Here is an 18,206-nt window from a genome sequence, read left to right on the forward strand (position 1 = left end):
TATTCTGTGGTGCAGTATAAGCTTGCGATTTTCTCTCTCGAGATATATATGTGTGTGTGTGTGTTCCCCGGTGATATTTGTGAGAACGAGTTCATGTTTGAAAAAGCATTTAAAATTCTGGAACTGGCATAAAGATGTAATTTTTCTCATTGTCGTGTTTACCGTCAAACATTAAGGATACGCGGAGCCGGAGTTATATAGTAATTCGACACATAATTGCTGCATGTACTGTGATTATCCTAGCAATGGCAGTTTTTGTGAGATCTTTGTGTGCGGTGTATACTCGGTCACCCCTTGACAGTGATGCACTCCCATAACCGCTTGAAAATTCATGATCTCGACTCTCAGTCGTAACCTACATTCCTTCAATCTCTGCCACAGGCTTTAAACTGTCGCGTGTGATATTCATCTTGAGAGGGGACGTCACCGCATCGCTTTTCCCTTAAATGCCCATTATCTGAATTCCATTGCTCCAGTTTAGTATGCGTTCCATTGATTGCAGCAAGCAGTCGACAAAATGCTGCCCTTGCAGTTTACAGATCTCTCACCCACGCAAGGATCTATCCCCCCCCCGCCCTCCAATATGGAATCGTAAAAAAAGGCGGTCATGACTGTGACACATTTGATGCGAGGGTGCTGTGCCGTTTGCACGTGTGCATGCACGAGTGAGTTTGTGTGTACGCACAGGCGAGCCGTGTGCGAGCGCGCTCGCCTGCATCCATCACCGCGGCGTGTGCGCACGACGCCGCCCTCCGCCGTCGGCCGCAGCGTACGTGTCCCGCGCGGCGTCCGCAGAATCACCAGAGATGCGATCTCGCGCCGTCTGTACATAACCGCGGTGCACCGCCATGCTACCGTGTATGCCCGCCCGCCCGCCCGGTCAGCGCCACAACATTCTGCGTTCACAGCCGTCACGACAGACAGGCAGCAGCAGCAGCAGCAGCCGCCGTCCGTGCGTCCGTCCGTGCTCCTCCCAAGCCCGGCTCCTCGGCGACTGCCCGGCTGCCGCTAATGACATAATTAATGCCGTAATGAGTCGGCGGCGATTTCTTTTTTTGGGGGGGGGAAAAGCGAGACGGGCTGGGAGAGAAGGGGGCTACGCCCCGGCCGGCGTGTTGTGTGGAAACGCCCGGCTAATGCAGCAAGCGGCACTGCAGTGATGAAGGTGGACCTCTCGCTCACGCCACTGCCGTGCAAGCGGGCACTCCGCACAGCGGCACGAGAGCAAGCGGGCACTCCGCACAGCGGCACGAGAGCAAGCGGGCGAGCTTCTGGAGGCGCGAGCCCTTCGTTGCGGGCGATGGCAGCACCACCCCCCCCACCCCCCTTTTCACCACCTGCTGTTTTTTATTTCAACTTTTTTACTTTGATTTCTCTTTTTAACCGGTGCACCGGGCATTCGAGGTTGTATTTTTTTGCAGGGACAGGTTCACGATGGCCAGCTCGCTCGCTCCCTGTCGAGCTGCCGGCCGGCGTGCCCTCGCTCGTGGACCGGCAAGGGGCCCAGGCCCCGAGCGATGTCGTGGCGTGTGTAAGGTAGGGGGAGCAGCCACGTCGGCGGGCTCACTCTCGGAGGGTCCGAGCAGCACTGCGGTCGGCAACGGTTGGCGTTGGAATGGCAGCGTCGTCTTTAATATAGATGTCACAAATATTAATTGTGTTAATCGGTTGCTTGCACGATGGCATGATTTGAGGCATTGATGCTAGTAATATTCACGATAATGTATATTTTTCTTATTTGAATGATAACATTGAAGCCTAACATTTGTTTCTAAATCTGGTATTTATTGGAACAAAGATGGCGATTCTGAATCTAAATTATCAAAAATAGTTGCAGATTGCGGCTTCATAGATTTATTTTCGCAAAGTGACTGTGGTTGGCTGAGTAACGGTGGCTTTCATTACACGCCCTTGGCGCACCCGTCAGTGCTGCCGCTGCATCGGCGTACGGACGTGCGCTCGAACGGCATCGCCACGGAGCGTGCAAAGAGTGCAACTGGACGGGTGGCTCGCCGTGTGGAGCAAGGGGACCCCCGAGGCGAAATTGGGACGGGGGTTTAAAGCCCCTGCACCCGGGGCGTGCGCGACCGCTTGGCGCCGCTGTGCGTGCCGCCGTTTATGTTGTCACAGAGCTGGACAGCGGTGGGGGGGGGGGGGGGGGGGGGTTGCCCCCCACAACCGCCGCGGCCTCGCTCCCCCGTCGGCGCTCGCTCCGCTGAAACGTCTCGGGAGAGAAATCACGAGGGACGAGACTCGACGCGCGGTCGAGGCTCGGCGCGCGTCGCTCGCCCCGTCCGCCTTACCGGCCGCGCTTGCCATGCCGCTGCGTCATTAGTTTGAACGTGCCCCCCCCCCCAACCCCCGCCCCCCCCCCCAGCGGTTTTTGAATCCTCGTATTAAACGAGCGGCGACGACGACGACGACGATGGACTCCTCTGCGTCGAGACCCCCAAACGGAGCGGCGACTGAGCGACGGTAAACGTTCCCACGGCTGCCTCCGTCCAACGTAAATACGCCCACTGGTTCGGAGCGTTCTCTTGAGACGCGTTCGCCAGGATTGAGACGCAATGTTAAGCCCTCGTTGTGTGTCATCGTGGTGACGGCGATGTCAATTGCTTGGTTTGGGTGGTGGTGGGGGGCTTCTCAAAATAAAGGGTAAAGTCAGGCTCTGGAATCGCTTGCCAATGCCACTACTGGCAAGATGGGCCTCACCTGGAGGGGAGGTGTATAAGAGCCGCTCACGCTATTGGGAGAGCGTTTGGCCAACTCTTGCAGGCTCGCCAGACGTCTTGAAAGAGGTGAGAGTACCCGCGCTTTAACCCCGCCGTGCACGACCTGCCAGCCGGCTGACCGGTGCGCCGATTTACGCTGGATTTAAGAAACTTGCCCATGGCATCAACTGCCGCGGCAGAAAGATCGAATCAGATCGGCGACCGCTGTATTCCAAGTCCCAGTGCCCCCTGACGATTACACCGCGGCAGCAGCATCCTCCCCAACACAAGGGGATATGAAAAAAAACCGCTGTTCCAGCCCACAAACTTGGGCACCGCTGCCTTTTGCATTGCCAGCCCGCCTGCCCGGGGCTAAGGCCGATTTAATGTCCCTGTCGCTGCGCGTGCCGTCACAGCCTTCACAGCAGTCACAGCAGTCACAGCTTTCACAGCCTTCACAGCAGTCACAGCCTTCACAGCCTTCACAGCAGTCACAGCTTTCACAGCCTTCACAGCAGTCACAGCCTTCACAGCAGTCACAGCCTTCACAGCAGTGACAGCTTTCACAGCCTTCACAGCAGTCATAGCCTTCACAGCAGTCACAGCCTTCACAGCAGTCACAGCCTTCACAGCCTTCACAGCAGTCACAGCCTTCACAGCAGTCACAGCCTTCACAGCCTTCACAGCAGTCACAGCCTTCACAGCAGTCACAGCCTTCACAGCAGTCACAGCCTTCACAGCCTTCACAGCAGTCACAGCCTTCACAGCAGTCACAGCCTTCACAGCAGTCACAGCCTTCACAGCAGTCACAGCCTTCACAGCAGTCACAGCCTTCACAGCAGTCACAGCTTTCACAGCAGTCACAGCCTTCACAGCCTTCACAGCAGTCACAGCCTTCACAGCCTTCACAGCAGTCACAGCCTTCACAGCAGTCACAGCCTTCACAGCAGTCACAGCCTTCACAGCAGTCACAGCCTTCACAGCCTTCACAGCTTTCACAGCCTTCACAGCCTTCACAGCAGTCACAGCCTTCACAGCAGTCACAGCCTTCACAGCAGTCACAGCAGTCACAGCCTTCACAGCAGTCACAGCCTTCACAGCAGTCACAGCCTTCACAGCCTTCACAGCAGTCACAGCCTTCACAGCCTTCACAGCAGTCACAGCCTTCACAGCAGTCACAGCCTTCACAGCAGTCACAGCCTTCACAGCCTTCACAGCCTTCACAGCAGTCACAGCCTTCACAGCAGTCACAGCCTTCACAGCAGTCACAGCCTTCACAGCCTTCACAGCAGTCACAGCCTTCACAGCAGTCACAGCCTTCACAGCCTTCACAGCAGTCACAGCCTTCACAGCAGTCACAGCAGTCACAGCCTTCACAGCAGTCACAGCCTTCACAGCAGTCACAGCCTTCACAGCAGTCACAGCCTTCACAGCCTTCACAGCCGTCACAGCAGTCACAGCCTTCACAGCCGTGGGCGTCTCGGATGCACTTGAAAGATGCCACGCGCCGCATTCCCCTCCACCCACCCACGCCGCTGCGTCCCCCCACCACCCACCATCCTCCACCGTCTTCCGCGGACCCCGCGTGGCAGCCGCTGATTAAAGGGGGGTCAACGCGCGCCTTGCCGGGCCGCCCACGGAGACAAAAGTGGCGGGGGGGGGGGGCCGCCCTAGCCTCTCGGCCCACCTCTGGCCCCAGCCCCCGTTGGGCGGATCATCCCGCGCGCTCGCCGCCTGCAGCAGTCGGATCCGCTGAATGGCACCGCGGTAAAAAAAAATCAAACGCTCCACGGTCTGGGGCGTCGACACGGGGATAAAAATGTCATTAGCATGCAGCCGTGTCCGTCGCGCCTTGAGCTTCATGCTGCTCGACGCCGGCTGTGGCCTCGACGCTGTGGCGCTTGCGGGAACAGGCGCTCGCTTGAAACGGGATGCTTTGTTGTTGTTTACCACTGGTTTTCATTGATTCAAATTCAATAGAGAATTGTTGAACGAATTGATTTATTTTTTGTTGTTGTTGTTGCGTGTTAAAGGTAAAACGTGCAGCCCGACAATTTATTGCTCACGCCGCTGCTAGCAGAATGGCCTCCACTAGGCGTGTAGCCCCTCGAGAGTATTTGGCCTTCTCTTCCATCCAAATGTTAATGTAAATTGCGTAACTGCCGAGTCGTGTCAAATGGCTTTGCCTCTGTTTTTTTTTTATCCAATGTTTCCCCCCCCACCTTCCCACTCCCACTCATTCCCTATTATCTCCTTTCAGGGGCTGATAGACGGGAGTAATCATCCCCCAAATGCATGCGCCAGCATTTGTTACGACAACCCAAGTCACCCTGAATGCGCCGCATCGAGCCCGATGCTGGAAGCGTAAGTCGGGTTTGAGCTGGGTTCATACTTGGATGGGCGACCACTGCCACCACCAGGGCTTGCCAGGTGGCGTTGGCGTGGAGCTGCGAGGTATGGCCCGGTAGTTGGCCAGTGCTGAGTGTAACCCCCCTGTAATGTGCGTGTCCCGGGGTTTTCTCCGGGTACGCCAGTTTCCTCTCCCTACGTGCCACTTTTTAACGGAATTGGCAAAACATCCCAAATGGAAGAAGACCCTCCTGAAAAAAAATGGTCTTGAAATCTGAGACGTTTCCCCCCGGTAAATAATTGACATTATCAATAAACCATTTTCTAATTGTCTAATGTCACTGAAGAAAAATGTCCGAGGTTTTGGCTTGCGTAGTAATTGTGAAGTATTAAACGTGAGGCGCGTTCATTTAGACCTTCACTCAACAAGGAAAATGAAGGGCCCCCAGCAATGGAGGTGGACGCATCGCAAGTGAGACCTGGCACTATTTTAATGGAAATAAGAAGACCACGAGCATGCAGAAAGTGCACCGATGATTTGCCAGGATAATGCCATGAAGGAGTTGAACTCTGCCCTGGGTAGGTGAGCTGAAACGTCTTGTTGACTCCTTTTTTTGACACCATCAACGCAGCACCCGGGGCCTTCCCGTGAGAATGACGATCATCTCAACTTGTAGCGTGGACAGCATTCGACTCGGAAAGGCGCGAGGACCCACGCCGAAAGGGGAAAGACAGCCGGGTGGTGAGCCGGTGTCAAATGCCTCCCCAAGCTCTGGGGGATCCTCAATATATACACACACACTTATCTATGAAGGTGTTACGGCCAATTAATGAGCATTTACACGTGGGAGTAAACCAGAAACCCACGAGCGTGCAAGGGGGCAATGCTCTATCCCATCCAGACGGAATAGGCGTGGCTCAAATTTTCTGTACCACCTACCACCAGGTGAACAAAATGTAATCGCTGTGATGAGAATTCTGACCCGAGTCCGATGAAATCAATTTTGCTTGGACAACAAAAACAAAGATTCCCCCGTGTAACCCACACAGGCTGTTGGTGGGGCTGTGAGCGAGCACCCGTGAAGGCCGGCACGGCGCATGGGAGGGTGGTCTGGCCTTCACCAGGGCAGACCAATTTTGTCTTCCTCGTGGCGATGTTTACACACTGCACCAGGTGCTCTTTTAAGGCTAAGTCAACATAGGGGAGGCCCGGAACTGGCTCAGATATATCACCACTGATGTTAGCCGTGGCCGAGAATCAAACCAGATTCGGCAGTGCTGCAACCACTGCGCCGTTGCTCCTCCTGCCTGCTTGGACGCACACACTCGCATGCACACACGAAAAAGTCACAGGAAAAAGGTGCCTTGGCTAAACCGACTGGCAGATGCGCACCGCCTGTGCTCACCACCGTGCCAACTCGCTGCGGTTTATCCACCCCGGCGCTCCGCTCTTTGGCTGTTGAGCTTCGCGCCTCCGCCCTCCATGGTTGCCCAGGATCGTCCTTGGTGAGCCTCCTCCACCCCACACACATTCACACACACGCGGCACATCTCGTGAGCTCGCGGTGTAAACGTGTCGCAGCCGAGCGGGAGCTGTGCTTTGTTTTCGGCGTGCGCGCGTGCGTGCGTGTCGAGTACGCCGTGACGCAGTGGTTCTTCTTAACCAGGGGGTGCGAGATGCCCTTTTCTGGGGGTGCGAGACACGGACAGATCTTTTTGGAAGGTAAATCATGGAAACGCAAATTAAGCACGGGGCACATAAGTACAACTACTCTGTTTCACCAAACCCTCTGTAGTTATTAACATTAAAACAAATTTTCGATTGAGAACCAAAGGGGGGTGGGGTGCAAGGCCGCAGTAAAGGTTAAGAACCGCTGCTGTAGCGTAACAATGAATTGAGACAGACAGGCCAACTGTTATCTTGCGGTTCGGAGTGCCCGGTTGTGCCAGGTTAACTCGTTGCCCAGCTCGGCACTGTCGGCCAACGCGGGAATGAGTAGCCAGGAGCCCCGAGGGAGTTTCAGGAACGCTGCCGTTCCCAGCAGTCGCGAGCGAGGGAGGCGTTCGTCGCAGCTGCCGCTCAAGTCGGATGCCCGCCGTGGTGTGTTGGTTACAGCGCTGGATTTGTAATCCAGAGGTCACCGGTTCAATTCGATTTCCATGGCGCTGCAGTTAAAAATACCAGCGCGAGTTTTTCTTCAAAAACTCCTCCGCCGCCTATGTCCACCCAGCAGTGGCGAGTGGATTCACGACAGCTCGTTGGCTGGTTGCGTGCGGTGTGGGCTCAAGCGTGGGTACTCCCCAACCCTTCTGAGACAGCTGGCCAACGTGGAAGAGTAGGCGAACGTATCCCTGTTAGAGGGACCCTCTCTCTCTGGCGCTCCATTTTAGAGTGGAGGCCAGCTGGTGCGTGAGCAAGGAATTTGCAGGGCTGCGTCTTTTCCCCCTTCTTCCCATGACATGTCCCGTGTTTTTGTACCTCCATAGAGACAACAGCAGGCGTCAGCGGCGCCAGCAGCCCCGTGCGGTAGTCACGGCCCTCCGCTCGTGTCCCCCCTGCTCGTCGCAAAATGCCTTTTCCACCGCGGCCGCCCAGGGAGGGCTCGGCAAGCGTCGGCTCAGCGGGGCCCCCGCCACTTGGTGCCGTGCCGCAGCTGGTGTTGTGAATCAGGCTGATCCTCTCCTGCTCCTCCGCCGCTTCACAGCACCGGCACGGCACGGCCGCCGCATCGCCACTGTGCATCGCACGGCACAGCAGCAGACAGCAGGAGAAAGGCCCAGGATGGACGTTCTTTAAGAACTTTTCTTGAGGCTGTAAAATCCTTTGCTGTTGCTCATCTTTTATCTCTCTCGCCTGTTTGTTTGCTGCTAACAGCTCCCCGGTTTGTTTTCGGGTTGTGCCACGTGTTGTCCGGCGTGAAGTCCGACGTTTCGCTCCACGTGCTGGGGGTGAACAAAAGGATTTCGGAGGTAGTTCGGTGAGATCCACTTCCCTGGACCCTTCGCTAATGCCGGGAGTTGTTACTGCACTGATAGCTATTCCAATGGATCTCTTGGGATGAGAAAATGTGTTGATGATGTGATATCAAACAGCTGCTCTCTCTGACGTGTAACAAGTTAACTTCTTTAACAAAACTAATTTTTTTGCTGCTATTTTTGTAAAGTGCACAAAACGTGAATGTAACGGAACCGTATCCTGGTGATAAGAGGTCTTCATCCGATCGCGTTTATTGAGCCAGTGTTCACATTTTTCAACAAACAATCAGGTCGCCATACATCGCGAGCCACGAAAGAAATTCGCACTCTAAACGAGAAGCGTTGGCGCCAACGAAGAGTTTGAATTCACACACGAGCTCCCCCGGCACTACTTGCGCGGTGGACATCGCAAGCCGTATCGAGTGTGCAAGCCGTATCGAGTGTGCAAGCCGCATCGAGTGTGCAAGCCGTGCGATGGAAATTGAGCAGTGACCCACGGTCTGGAGTGGCCAGGCAATGGGCTACAAAGTGGGGGGAGGAGGGGGCGGAATTCGACAGCGAAAGGGTGGGGGGGGGGGGAGTGGGTAGATGGGGGGGGGGTGCAATTTTATTTCTTGTACCAAGAGCCATGCCAACCGCGCTACGCTCGCTATCGCTGTGCTTTTTGTGCTCCGTGTACAAAATGTTTTTTATCTCCAGTGATAAAAAAACACTTGGGATTAAGACACAGAATTGCGCACACCCGTGCCGTCCAGGTGCTCAAATACTCGTACGTTTAGCAGCAGGTGTGTAATAACTGAACCGAGTAGGGTTCAAATAAGATAAGCACAACCGGGGAGAGGAGGGGGGGGTAGGGGGAACGAGGCTGCTTGTCGAGTGAGCGTGACGCCTCCAGCAGTCGCGCTGCTATCTCGCGGCGCCCAGCAACTGACACGCGGTCCGGGTTAGACCACCGCGTGCTGTCTGGCGCGAATGTCCAACGTTTCGCTCCGCGTGCGATACGCGGAGCGAAACGTCGGACATCGTGCCGGACAGAGCGCGCGGACACAGCTCGACCGGAGACACCGACGCAGCAGCGTGGCCCGGTCGTTCCGTTATGTTTGTGTGTTTAACTTCTTTTGCACCGTACGTAGCCAGCCGTGCTAATCGGAGGTGCGGGGGAAAGGGCTGACACCACCAAGTGGTGCACTGCTTTCTCTGCCTAGCGATGATCGTCCGTTTCTGGGATTTACGCGAAACTGAAAACTTTAGGAAGTTTTTAAAACAATATTTCGATGTTGTGTTATTGCGCCGAGTTAACGGGCTCGAGGATTGCACAGAGACGTGAGGTTCGTCCCCATTCTCACTTTGTTTAGTTTTTTTGATTTCACGTTAACGGGTGCAAACCCAGTAGACTAGGATGGTCTCGTTTGCAAGAGTGACCTGGGGCATTCGTTTTTCAGGAGGGGACATGAATGCCGCGCGCAGATCCCCCAAGCGAGTGTTTCCCGGTAGTTCTCGAATTTGGTAAATTTGAACCCCGACGCCCCAGTTCGCAATAATGTCACAGGATATTTAACGTCTAGTGTGAAGCAAAACGCCCAGAGTGTATCTACGGTTGTTACACCCACAGTAATAACCAGGGAGGCCACTGGATTTAAACCGCCACCACCCGTTTACCTTGGCAAAGGATGAAAGGGTTTGCTCCTGCTCATTTCACGGAGTCGACCCCAACACCCTGGCTGCCCGCGCCGTCATACATCTCTCTCCCCAACCCTTCTGCCGCAACCCTCCTAGACGTCCTTCCCATTCATCAGGACCTCAATAACGGCCCTCGTCATCGCTTAAGTCACGCCAAGCCCTTTTGGACCTATTCGCTTACCCTTAGAAAATGCGAATTCAACTTTGATTAAGCTTGGAGAGCTGAATAGAGCTCAAAAGAACAAAAACACCTTGTAAAAGACCCAACGCAGGTCCCCTGGGTTTTATCTTCCACGAAGCTCAAGGTCCACCCTAAACCATGGCAGATGCGGATACCTTTTGCACGAATGGAAATTAAAGATGCTCCAGTGTGCAACTGTGGTCATGCAAAACAGAGCATATACAACATATATAACGACGCAGTGGCCAAGCCACAAATACGAAAGAGACATCTCGGCGATCCATTCCGCTTGCTCCTGACGCGGTTTGTGAAACTGTAAGTTGTTGCTCTGCATCGACATCATCAGCCAGACGAATGAACAGAAGAATATTTCACGGAGGTTTTTATTTCGTGCGGACTTGGCCTCAATTTACCCAGGGCACTCTTGCAAATGAGACCGTTATAAAGGTCTCTTGCGTTCTCAACCGGACGAACAACACTTATTTTTTCCACGACTCCACACCTGCTCACGCACTTGTCGGTGATGAGCCGACCGCAGCCGCTGTGTATGTGTGTGTGGTGGAACACTGGGGAGGCGGTAGTGTAGTGGTTAACGCACTGCGCTGAGAACCCGGCATCCCGAGTTCGATTCTCGCTCACGGCCAATACCAGTGACGATTATCTGAATCGTCCCTAAGCTTTTTCTAGGTCGACTCAGCCTGAAATGAGTACCTGTTGTGGTGTATAAACATCGCCACTGGGCTGACAAAGGCGGCCGTGCGTGATGTTGGCCAATCACCCCCTCGTATGCCGTGCCGGCCTTCATAGGTGCTCTTTAACAGCACTTGCCCCAACTGTCTGTTAAGGCTATACGGGGGATCTTTGTCTTTGGTGGCACGCTTGGCTTGTATTGCACGTGCGGGCGCAACTTCAGGAAGCCGCCGCCCCAGCCATCACAAGACACATTGCACAGATAACTCGACCTACTTCGAGGTGCCCTGTTGCGTTCCTAAAACACACACACACACCCCAAGCTTGAATCATTGATATCAGCTTCCATTCCATTTACCTAGAACATGACCCCATTTACGACTTCACTTCTTCAGTAATACATTATGGACACCATGATAAAAAAATAAAACGTGAAAATGACAAAACCTAACTACATAACACATGGCTTGATATAGGTACGTGTGCAATCTTCAATTGTGAGTAATAGCGCGAGCTTGCAAAGTACTGCGTTGGTTAATACTGAACGAAGATGAGAATCTCATTGAGCTCACCAGGCAACTGACGTTCACTGCCATGAATGTTACTGCGCAATCCAACCAGACTGGGATTGACGCGATATCCGTTGTTCACGATACGATATAGATTTTCATAAGATGACGATTATCGTAATTCTTAACCGAAACTCTAAACATGGCATTTCACGATCTGATAGTTTTTTTTTGCTGTGCTGCACTTCCAGGCGGGATAAAGATTACTCAAACGTCAACTCACAGTTCACTCAAAGTAAACCTGCCACAAGACTTATCCGACCGTTGCAACTATACATTTCAAAAGGCTTGTAACGCAGATGCTGTCGGTTTTAACAGTTAATAAACTCTGTTTAACACGTAGGTTTTCGCGACAAATATCATCCATAATATAGGGGGGTTTTTTTGGGTGTGATCGCGTAAATTTGTCGTTAAACCCAATGAATACCCATTGAAATGTATATGCATCCATGAATCCCTCCCACCCTCACGTGGAGGGCCGACAAGTGACGTCAGCACATCTCTCCCTCTATTTAAGGAACGAAACAGGATTTCTCCACGAATCTGGCTGTTGCCTGATGAAGCTAGTTGTAATTACTGGCGGAACGTCGTACCAAGATTGTTAATGTTGTGGATTTGCTCTCCAACACGCCAGTGTGCTGTACTAGTAACGAATTAGCATGTTATGTTTACGTGAAAAACCTTACTAATTGGCTGTGTCGAGTGGTGTCGAGTTTAACAACACATTTATAATTACGCGATCCAACCCAAAAAACACCTCTATAATATTCATAAATAAACTACGAATGTTACTTTGTCATATTACCATCATGCCATCAATTAGTCTGGGAAACGGTTACATAGACCATTTTTGTGCTTGTTATTTAAACCATTTTGGTCAGGAAATAAAAGTGAAAAAATTATAACCGCGATACGATGATGTGGTTATCGAGGACCTTATACGTTGTACGGCAACATCGCAGAACGCAATATCGTGGCAACCCAATTGCACGCACAGTTGCGACAGCAGCGCAGCTTTTGGGCTGCGTCGAGTCGTACAGGGCAGTAGGCGTCTTACAACGTCCGTGTGACGGGTTTCCCTCAAATATCGGCGTCTGCAATACCACCCAGACAAGTACCAGTGCCTTGTGCTAGTTGGAATTCTGAAAGGGCTGCGCCCCGATTTTCTGAATGGTCGACATTGTCAGCCAGCACTTGAGGCCAATATTGTTCTGCTGCGGCTGTGGTCGGCGTGTCCTCCCATGGTAGGTACGCAGGGTTATTCCGAGTTCCCCAGTGACAGTTTCCCGCAGGCCAGCGGGCCACCTGATGGTACAGAGGATCGCGAACCCATTGGGAGGGAGGCTGCCGCCTCGTCAGCAGTGTGAGTGCGCGCGCGTGAGATCTGGAGTTGTCTGTTCCGCCGGTTCGTGACTGGATTCAGATCCAAGCGGATGACTTCTGGGAGCACTGGTGAGGCCACGTCCGTGGCGTTTACTCCCGCGGACGTGCCAGTTTATCGTCGCCAATTTGTTCCGCCCGGGAAAGCGTTAAATGGCGTGCTCCTGCCTGCCCGCTTGCCTCGGTGTCAGGGTTGTCCCAATCAAAATTGTCCAAATTGGGAAAAATGGATTTGCAGAGATGGGCCAGCATCACGAACTTTCTCGGCTGTGATTGATCCTTAAGTCAATAGGTCACGTGCTAACCTCCGTGTACCTGTTAAACTCGGCAAGGGACGCTATGGAAGGGTGCACTTTGAAGAGCACAATCATCCCACTAAATGCTCAAGTAGCGAACGATTCGGGGTTAAATGCGATCTATACCTTGGAAGGTGTTGTTTTAATACCATATTGCAAACGACCATAAACGCTTTGTCCACAGCTCTGGTGTGAACTCTCAGTGACCTCGAGTTCCGTGCGGTCTGTCCCGTATTGTGCCCCATGGGAAGGCCTCTCGTCTCTTGCACCCGTGCAGCTTCACGCCTCAGGTAATGCACGACCGAGTGAAGACAGACAGACCACAAGGGAACTCATCTGTATGAAATACACACGGGAAAAATGTGTGCTTCTTCTCTGCTGCTGCTCCCGTAGTCTTGACTCTGGTCATCCACAGACTTTTAAGATCGCTCTCCTCTGCCTGTGAGTGACCCGATTCCATCTGTCAAATATCTTGCTCAGCATTTAAATTAGGGAAAGCGCAGGGTGCTGGGAAATATACATTTACCACTTCCTTTTCCCATGAACTAAAAATCCAGGTCTCACTTTTGTGCAAAGCGTTTTGACATCCGGTTATCACATTTAGGTAGTTGATACATTCGGTTCGTATTAATACATCCATGGTATTAAATTCCTGCTGTTATGAAAACAACGTACAAATGTACACAATGCGTTTAATCTTTTTGCCACACTGAGTAATATCCTTCCCCTAGTTAATATAAAGTCATACGGTGACATTATGTACATCCGTGTACATAAATCAAGGGGTCATCGATGGCTTTGAGAACAGAACATCAACGATAACCCCCTAACTCCATTGCACTTAGTAATAACCAAGCCAGACCTCGCCAAAAACCATCAGAAGTGTAGAAAATTTTAAATTATGAATGAAGGTGATAGACCATCATGGACCTATGTAGTCTGTCTGAACAAATTCTTACTGTCCGAATCATTAGCCTGCTGCATTAACATCATCATCGTACAGCAGCGCAAATATCGATGGGAGCGAGGTGCTTTCGGTCTTTGAACAGCGGGGGTGATGAAACCTACAGCCCACGACTTCATTTCATAATTAAATTTTATATAGCGTAGTTCATGCAAAAACTGCATCTCACAACGCCCAAACCAAGGTCAACTCAATTATAGGCTGGAGTAAAAAAAAAAGGTTTTAAAATGGGACTTAAATCGTGGCCCACGGCCACGTTGAGGCCTAACACTTCCAAACGAACAGCAAACGACGTTTACCAGTCGCTGCCATAATCTTCACCGCACTAATCAGGGACTCGAGGGTAATATGCTGGTCAATTCATGTTGTCTTTCAAGTCCTAGCATGATAAACGTTTAGTATCACCGAATGTTGCCCCGCAAAAGGCGAATGCCCCGTTTGGCCCTCGGGAAGGAAAGGGTTCCACGTCCCTGGTTTAGAGAATAACCTTGTCCGCTTGCACATACGAGCAGTGCCAGTCCGGGGCCGTCGCAGTACGCATGGGTAGTTTCCCACTGGCTATTTGCCAAGCTGAGCCAGAACTAAACCGTCATGTGCTGGCCTCAAGACATCTGAATCTGGCTTGGGTGCCAAGCAGGGCCACGGGGGCGGTTTATAATTTTTTGTCACACGCATTGTCTACACGCGACTCGACCCGTCCATTGCACGCGACATCGATGGCACGGCACAGCTCGGTTCTGCAGTGGGAAAAAAAAACTAAAAAACTGGCGCCTCCTGACCCACGCCGGGCCAGACTGTTTCGCCACGGCCCCAGCGTGGCTCGGTCGTTCGCCCCTCCCCGCCTCGTCCCGACGGGGCACGGACGGAGCGCTCCGAAGCAGAAGGCCGACACTCATCCGCGCCACTGCCACGGGATGACGACCTCGCCATCCTGCGACACCGAGTAGTAGCGCGAGACGCACACGCGCATCCCCCGGAGCCCCGACAGATGGGGCGCCGTCGGCAGCAGCAGCAAGCGGCGGCAGCACTCGGCCAGGGCGGCCGGGGGGAGGCCGGCCTCGCCGCGCACTCGGTGGGCGCCCAGCCGCTCCACGCACTCCTTCGCCAGTGCCAGTGCCTCGGCCTCCAGCCTGCGAGGAGCGCGGGCGCAAGGGAGAGGCGGCGCCGTGGTTTGAGAGTCCTCGGTGCACCCGCCCGTCTCGAATACGATGCGGAATTATCTTAAGTCTGCGCCTCGATTCAGACGGGTTTTGTCTCGTCGTGTTGCCGTCCACTCGTGGTTATCGCTAAATAAAATAAAAAAAATAAAAAAACACTTGGCTTGATTAATATTTTTTGTCACTCATTTCGTAAAACAAAAGAACACCGGTGTGCGCCGGGGGTGAATAGGGCCCACTGAGCAGACGTGTCGCCATCGACTTCCCGGCGCGACAACGCGGCGCGCACCTCTGCGTTGCGTTCATGCGCGCGCGCGCCTCCCTGGCGTTGCCCGCGATGAACATCTGCAGGGCGTCGGCCGAGCTCGTGACTGGGACCTCGAACACGCCGGACTCCAGCAGCCGCAGGCTACACTCCGAGCTGGGACACAGCGGGCACCCACGACCTGCACGGTCAACCACAGCCAGATGCCCATTCACTCGCACAAAATAATTCCTGCATTCTTCCAGGATGTTTTGTTTTCTCCCAGATTCTTTTTATCCCGATCGTTGCTGTCGGCGGTCACGTCACGAGACAAAGTAATTCTTCGGGTGACCTCCGACCTACGCGGTAGATGGTAGCACTTCCCGCTTGCTGTGCAAATGAGCGAGGTTTTTTGCGTGACAACCAACTAATATTTAAATTCTCAGAGCTGGACATGATACAAAGCAAGTACAGAACCAAATTTTACGTTGTGTTTTTTTTTCAAGCGCTGGTGACTGGGCTGAGACCATCAACTCACTTTAATCGAACCCAGGACCTCAGCGGTGCCAGCTCAGCGCTCTGACCTCTTGAGCTACCCGGCCACTTATGATGTGGTGTAACGGTGAGCACACGATCTGCTTCTGTCTACGTTTAGCACACTCCAGTCACCTGTTTTCTTTAAAAGGCACTTGAAAGTCGTGGTGAAACCCAGAGGTCACCGGATCGATTTGGTCTCCTGCCGTGACGGGTTCAACAATGGTGCAAGTTTCTTAAATCTCGCCGCTTTCGTTCAACGAGCTGTAGAGATGGGCGCGCCACAGCCTGACCGGCCAGTGTCGAGGGATAGGCTAAAGTACCCTCTACAGCAGTGGTCCACAATCGTAACAAAAATGTATGTTAATAAATACACAGGGTTTGATGAAATAATGTAGTTGTATTCTTGGTTCTTTCGGTAAAGTCACGTAGAAGGGAAACAATAAAATAATACAAATATAAAACAATAAAATTCTCACGACGTTTTGACTGCAACACAAGCAATCTTGCTGTGGTTTTCACACCTGATGATGATTGCTTGTGTTGCAGTCGAAACGTCGTGATAATCTTATTGTTTTATATTTTTTTTATTTGATTGTTTCCCTTCTACGTGACTTTACCGAAAGAACCAAGAATATGAATCCCTACAGTCACGAAAGCTTTAAATAGAAAAGTAGTACTTGCATGCCCGTGCTTAACTTGCGTTTCGATGATTTACATTCCAAAAAAAATCTGGTACGTCTCACACCCCCAGAAAGGGCATATCGCACTCCCAGGGGGTGCGTACAACCCAGGTTAAAAGAACCACTGCTCTACGGGGACTGTAAACTAATGCTGCTGGATTACACGGGTGTGGAAAGCCAAGAGGCCGATGACAGACTAAAACAAATTTTATGTTATTTATATGTGGAGACACAGAACGGAATCCCGCGCTATACCGTACTCTCCAGGTTATGAAAAAAAAACTTAAAGCAATAGTTCTTCACAGCACATAAATGCTTTCCATTTATGTGCTATGGAACGGGGCCAATCCCTGTAACATCACCAATTACAAGTTATTGTTCGTTAAAGGCAGCGTTATTGACGAATCTGTTGAATTTTTTTGTAAAACGCGCTTGTGCACCAATGTCAGCGTAGCAGCATCGCCAAATTAATTGGATCACAAGAAGCACCTTTTTCCTCCTTTATCTTCAAGCAAATATTGGGGGTGCGTCTGCTATCCCGGTACATGTGTTATGTGAGGAGCTGTAGCACACCGCGCTACAAAGCCGGCGACCAGAGTTCCGGCTCCCGCTCACGGCAAACACCAGTGAGACGATAATTTAAACTGGTCAGGAGCCTCCCCTAGATCTGCTCGGCCTGGTGTGGTGGATAAAAACATCAGCGCTGGGGAGACGAAGGTGGTCGGTTGTGGTTGCTGGCCACCCACCCCCTCATGTGCCATGCCGGCCTTCATAGGTGCTACTCTCTAACAGCGCTTGTACACAATAGTCTGTTCAAGGCTATACAGGGGATCTGTGTCTTTGTGTGTGCGCGACTGGGTTCGTGTAACTTTATTTGACAACGAGCACAAGTTTGGGCTGGGTCCATAGGCGAAGTTTTCACTTCTATATTTAGGGGGTGGGCAGGGGTTCGCTTTGTCCCTCACATTAGGAATCGTGGGTGCAAATAATATATATTTTTTTTATCTTAATTGTAAACTACTGAAAATAGATTTATGAAGATGTCCAGTGTGGGGGGTGCGTTGCCCCCCCGTGCCCCCCCCCCCAAACTCCACCCATGGCTGCACCTTACTTTCCGGTGCGTCTTACAACGCTGAGAACATGCGGCAAATGATTGAGGACCCGCTGTAGGCCACGAAGGCTGGGCACCGTGCCGGCAACGCCGCCCCGGCAACGCCGCCCCGGCAACGCCGCGCCGGCAATGCCGCGCCGGCAACGCCGCCTTCTTCCCCTCCTCACCCCTCCAGGATGAGCCTCAGGTCACGCAGGCTGCCCGGCAGGAAGAGGGGCGGCCCGCGCAGCGCCGACTCCCGCATGAGGTTGAGGCGAGCTAGGGCCCGGTGCGCCGACAGGCCCGACACGTTGGGGTCGCGCTGGGCGAGCGACGCGCCGCCGAGCATGCGGCGCGCGCGGTCCTCGGCGGCGCGCAGCTGGGCGAGCACCATGGCCAGGCGTGGGTGCTCCTCCACTGCCTGGGACCGCACGCGAGACAAAGATCCCCACCACCCCGACCCAGTCCATAGCCATTAACAGACGGTTGGGGCAGGTTCCGTTCGCGAGCAGCTATGAAGGACGGCACGGACCACGGGGAGGGGGGGGGGGGGTGGGTTTTCAGCACCATGCCCGGCCGCCTTTGTCTCCCGAGTGGCGATGTTTACACACCGCATCGGGTACTGAGTCGACCGACGGGAGGCCCAGAACCGGTTCAGACAATCATCACCGGTGGTGGCCGTGAGCGGGAATCGAACTGGGG

The 18,206-nt window shown here is 53.0% G+C and overlaps 2 protein-coding genes across 2 annotated transcripts in view; one reads left to right on the top strand and one right to left on the bottom strand.

Moving 5' to 3' along the window:
* The first annotated feature begins 1,159 nt into the window (after positions 1-1,159).
* LOC116952169 (uncharacterized) lies at positions 1,160-8,375 on the top strand. The gene is made up of 5 exons (XM_076074018.1): positions 1,160-1,255; positions 1,422-1,494; positions 1,928-2,004; positions 3,299-4,478; positions 4,972-8,375. The coding sequence occupies exons 1-5, from the start codon at positions 1,160-1,162 to the stop codon at positions 4,989-4,991; spliced, it is 1,446 nt and encodes a 481-aa protein (XP_075930133.1). The 3' UTR covers positions 4,992-8,375.
* A 1,887-nt stretch (positions 8,376-10,262) lies between these two features.
* Positions 10,263-18,206, bottom strand: part of TCAIM (T cell activation inhibitor, mitochondrial) — a 34,100-nt gene continuing 26,156 nt past the window's right edge. The window contains exons 9-11 of the mRNA XM_032971286.2: positions 17,693-17,925; positions 15,243-15,374; positions 10,263-14,926 (exon numbers count right to left, since the gene is read on the bottom strand). Of these exons, the coding sequence (XP_032827177.2) occupies positions 14,689-14,926; positions 15,243-15,374; positions 17,693-17,925 (603 nt within the window). The 3' untranslated portion in view covers positions 10,263-14,688. The remainder of the gene's footprint in view (positions 14,927-15,242; positions 15,375-17,692; positions 17,926-18,206) is intronic.

This window comes from Petromyzon marinus, chromosome 45, assembly GCF_048934315.1.
Source record: "Petromyzon marinus isolate PM22_M1 ecotype Great Lakes invasive population chromosome 45, UKy_Petmar_22M1.pri1.0, whole genome shotgun sequence".
Lineage (NCBI taxonomy): Eukaryota > Metazoa > Chordata > Hyperoartia > Petromyzontiformes > Petromyzontidae > Petromyzon > Petromyzon marinus.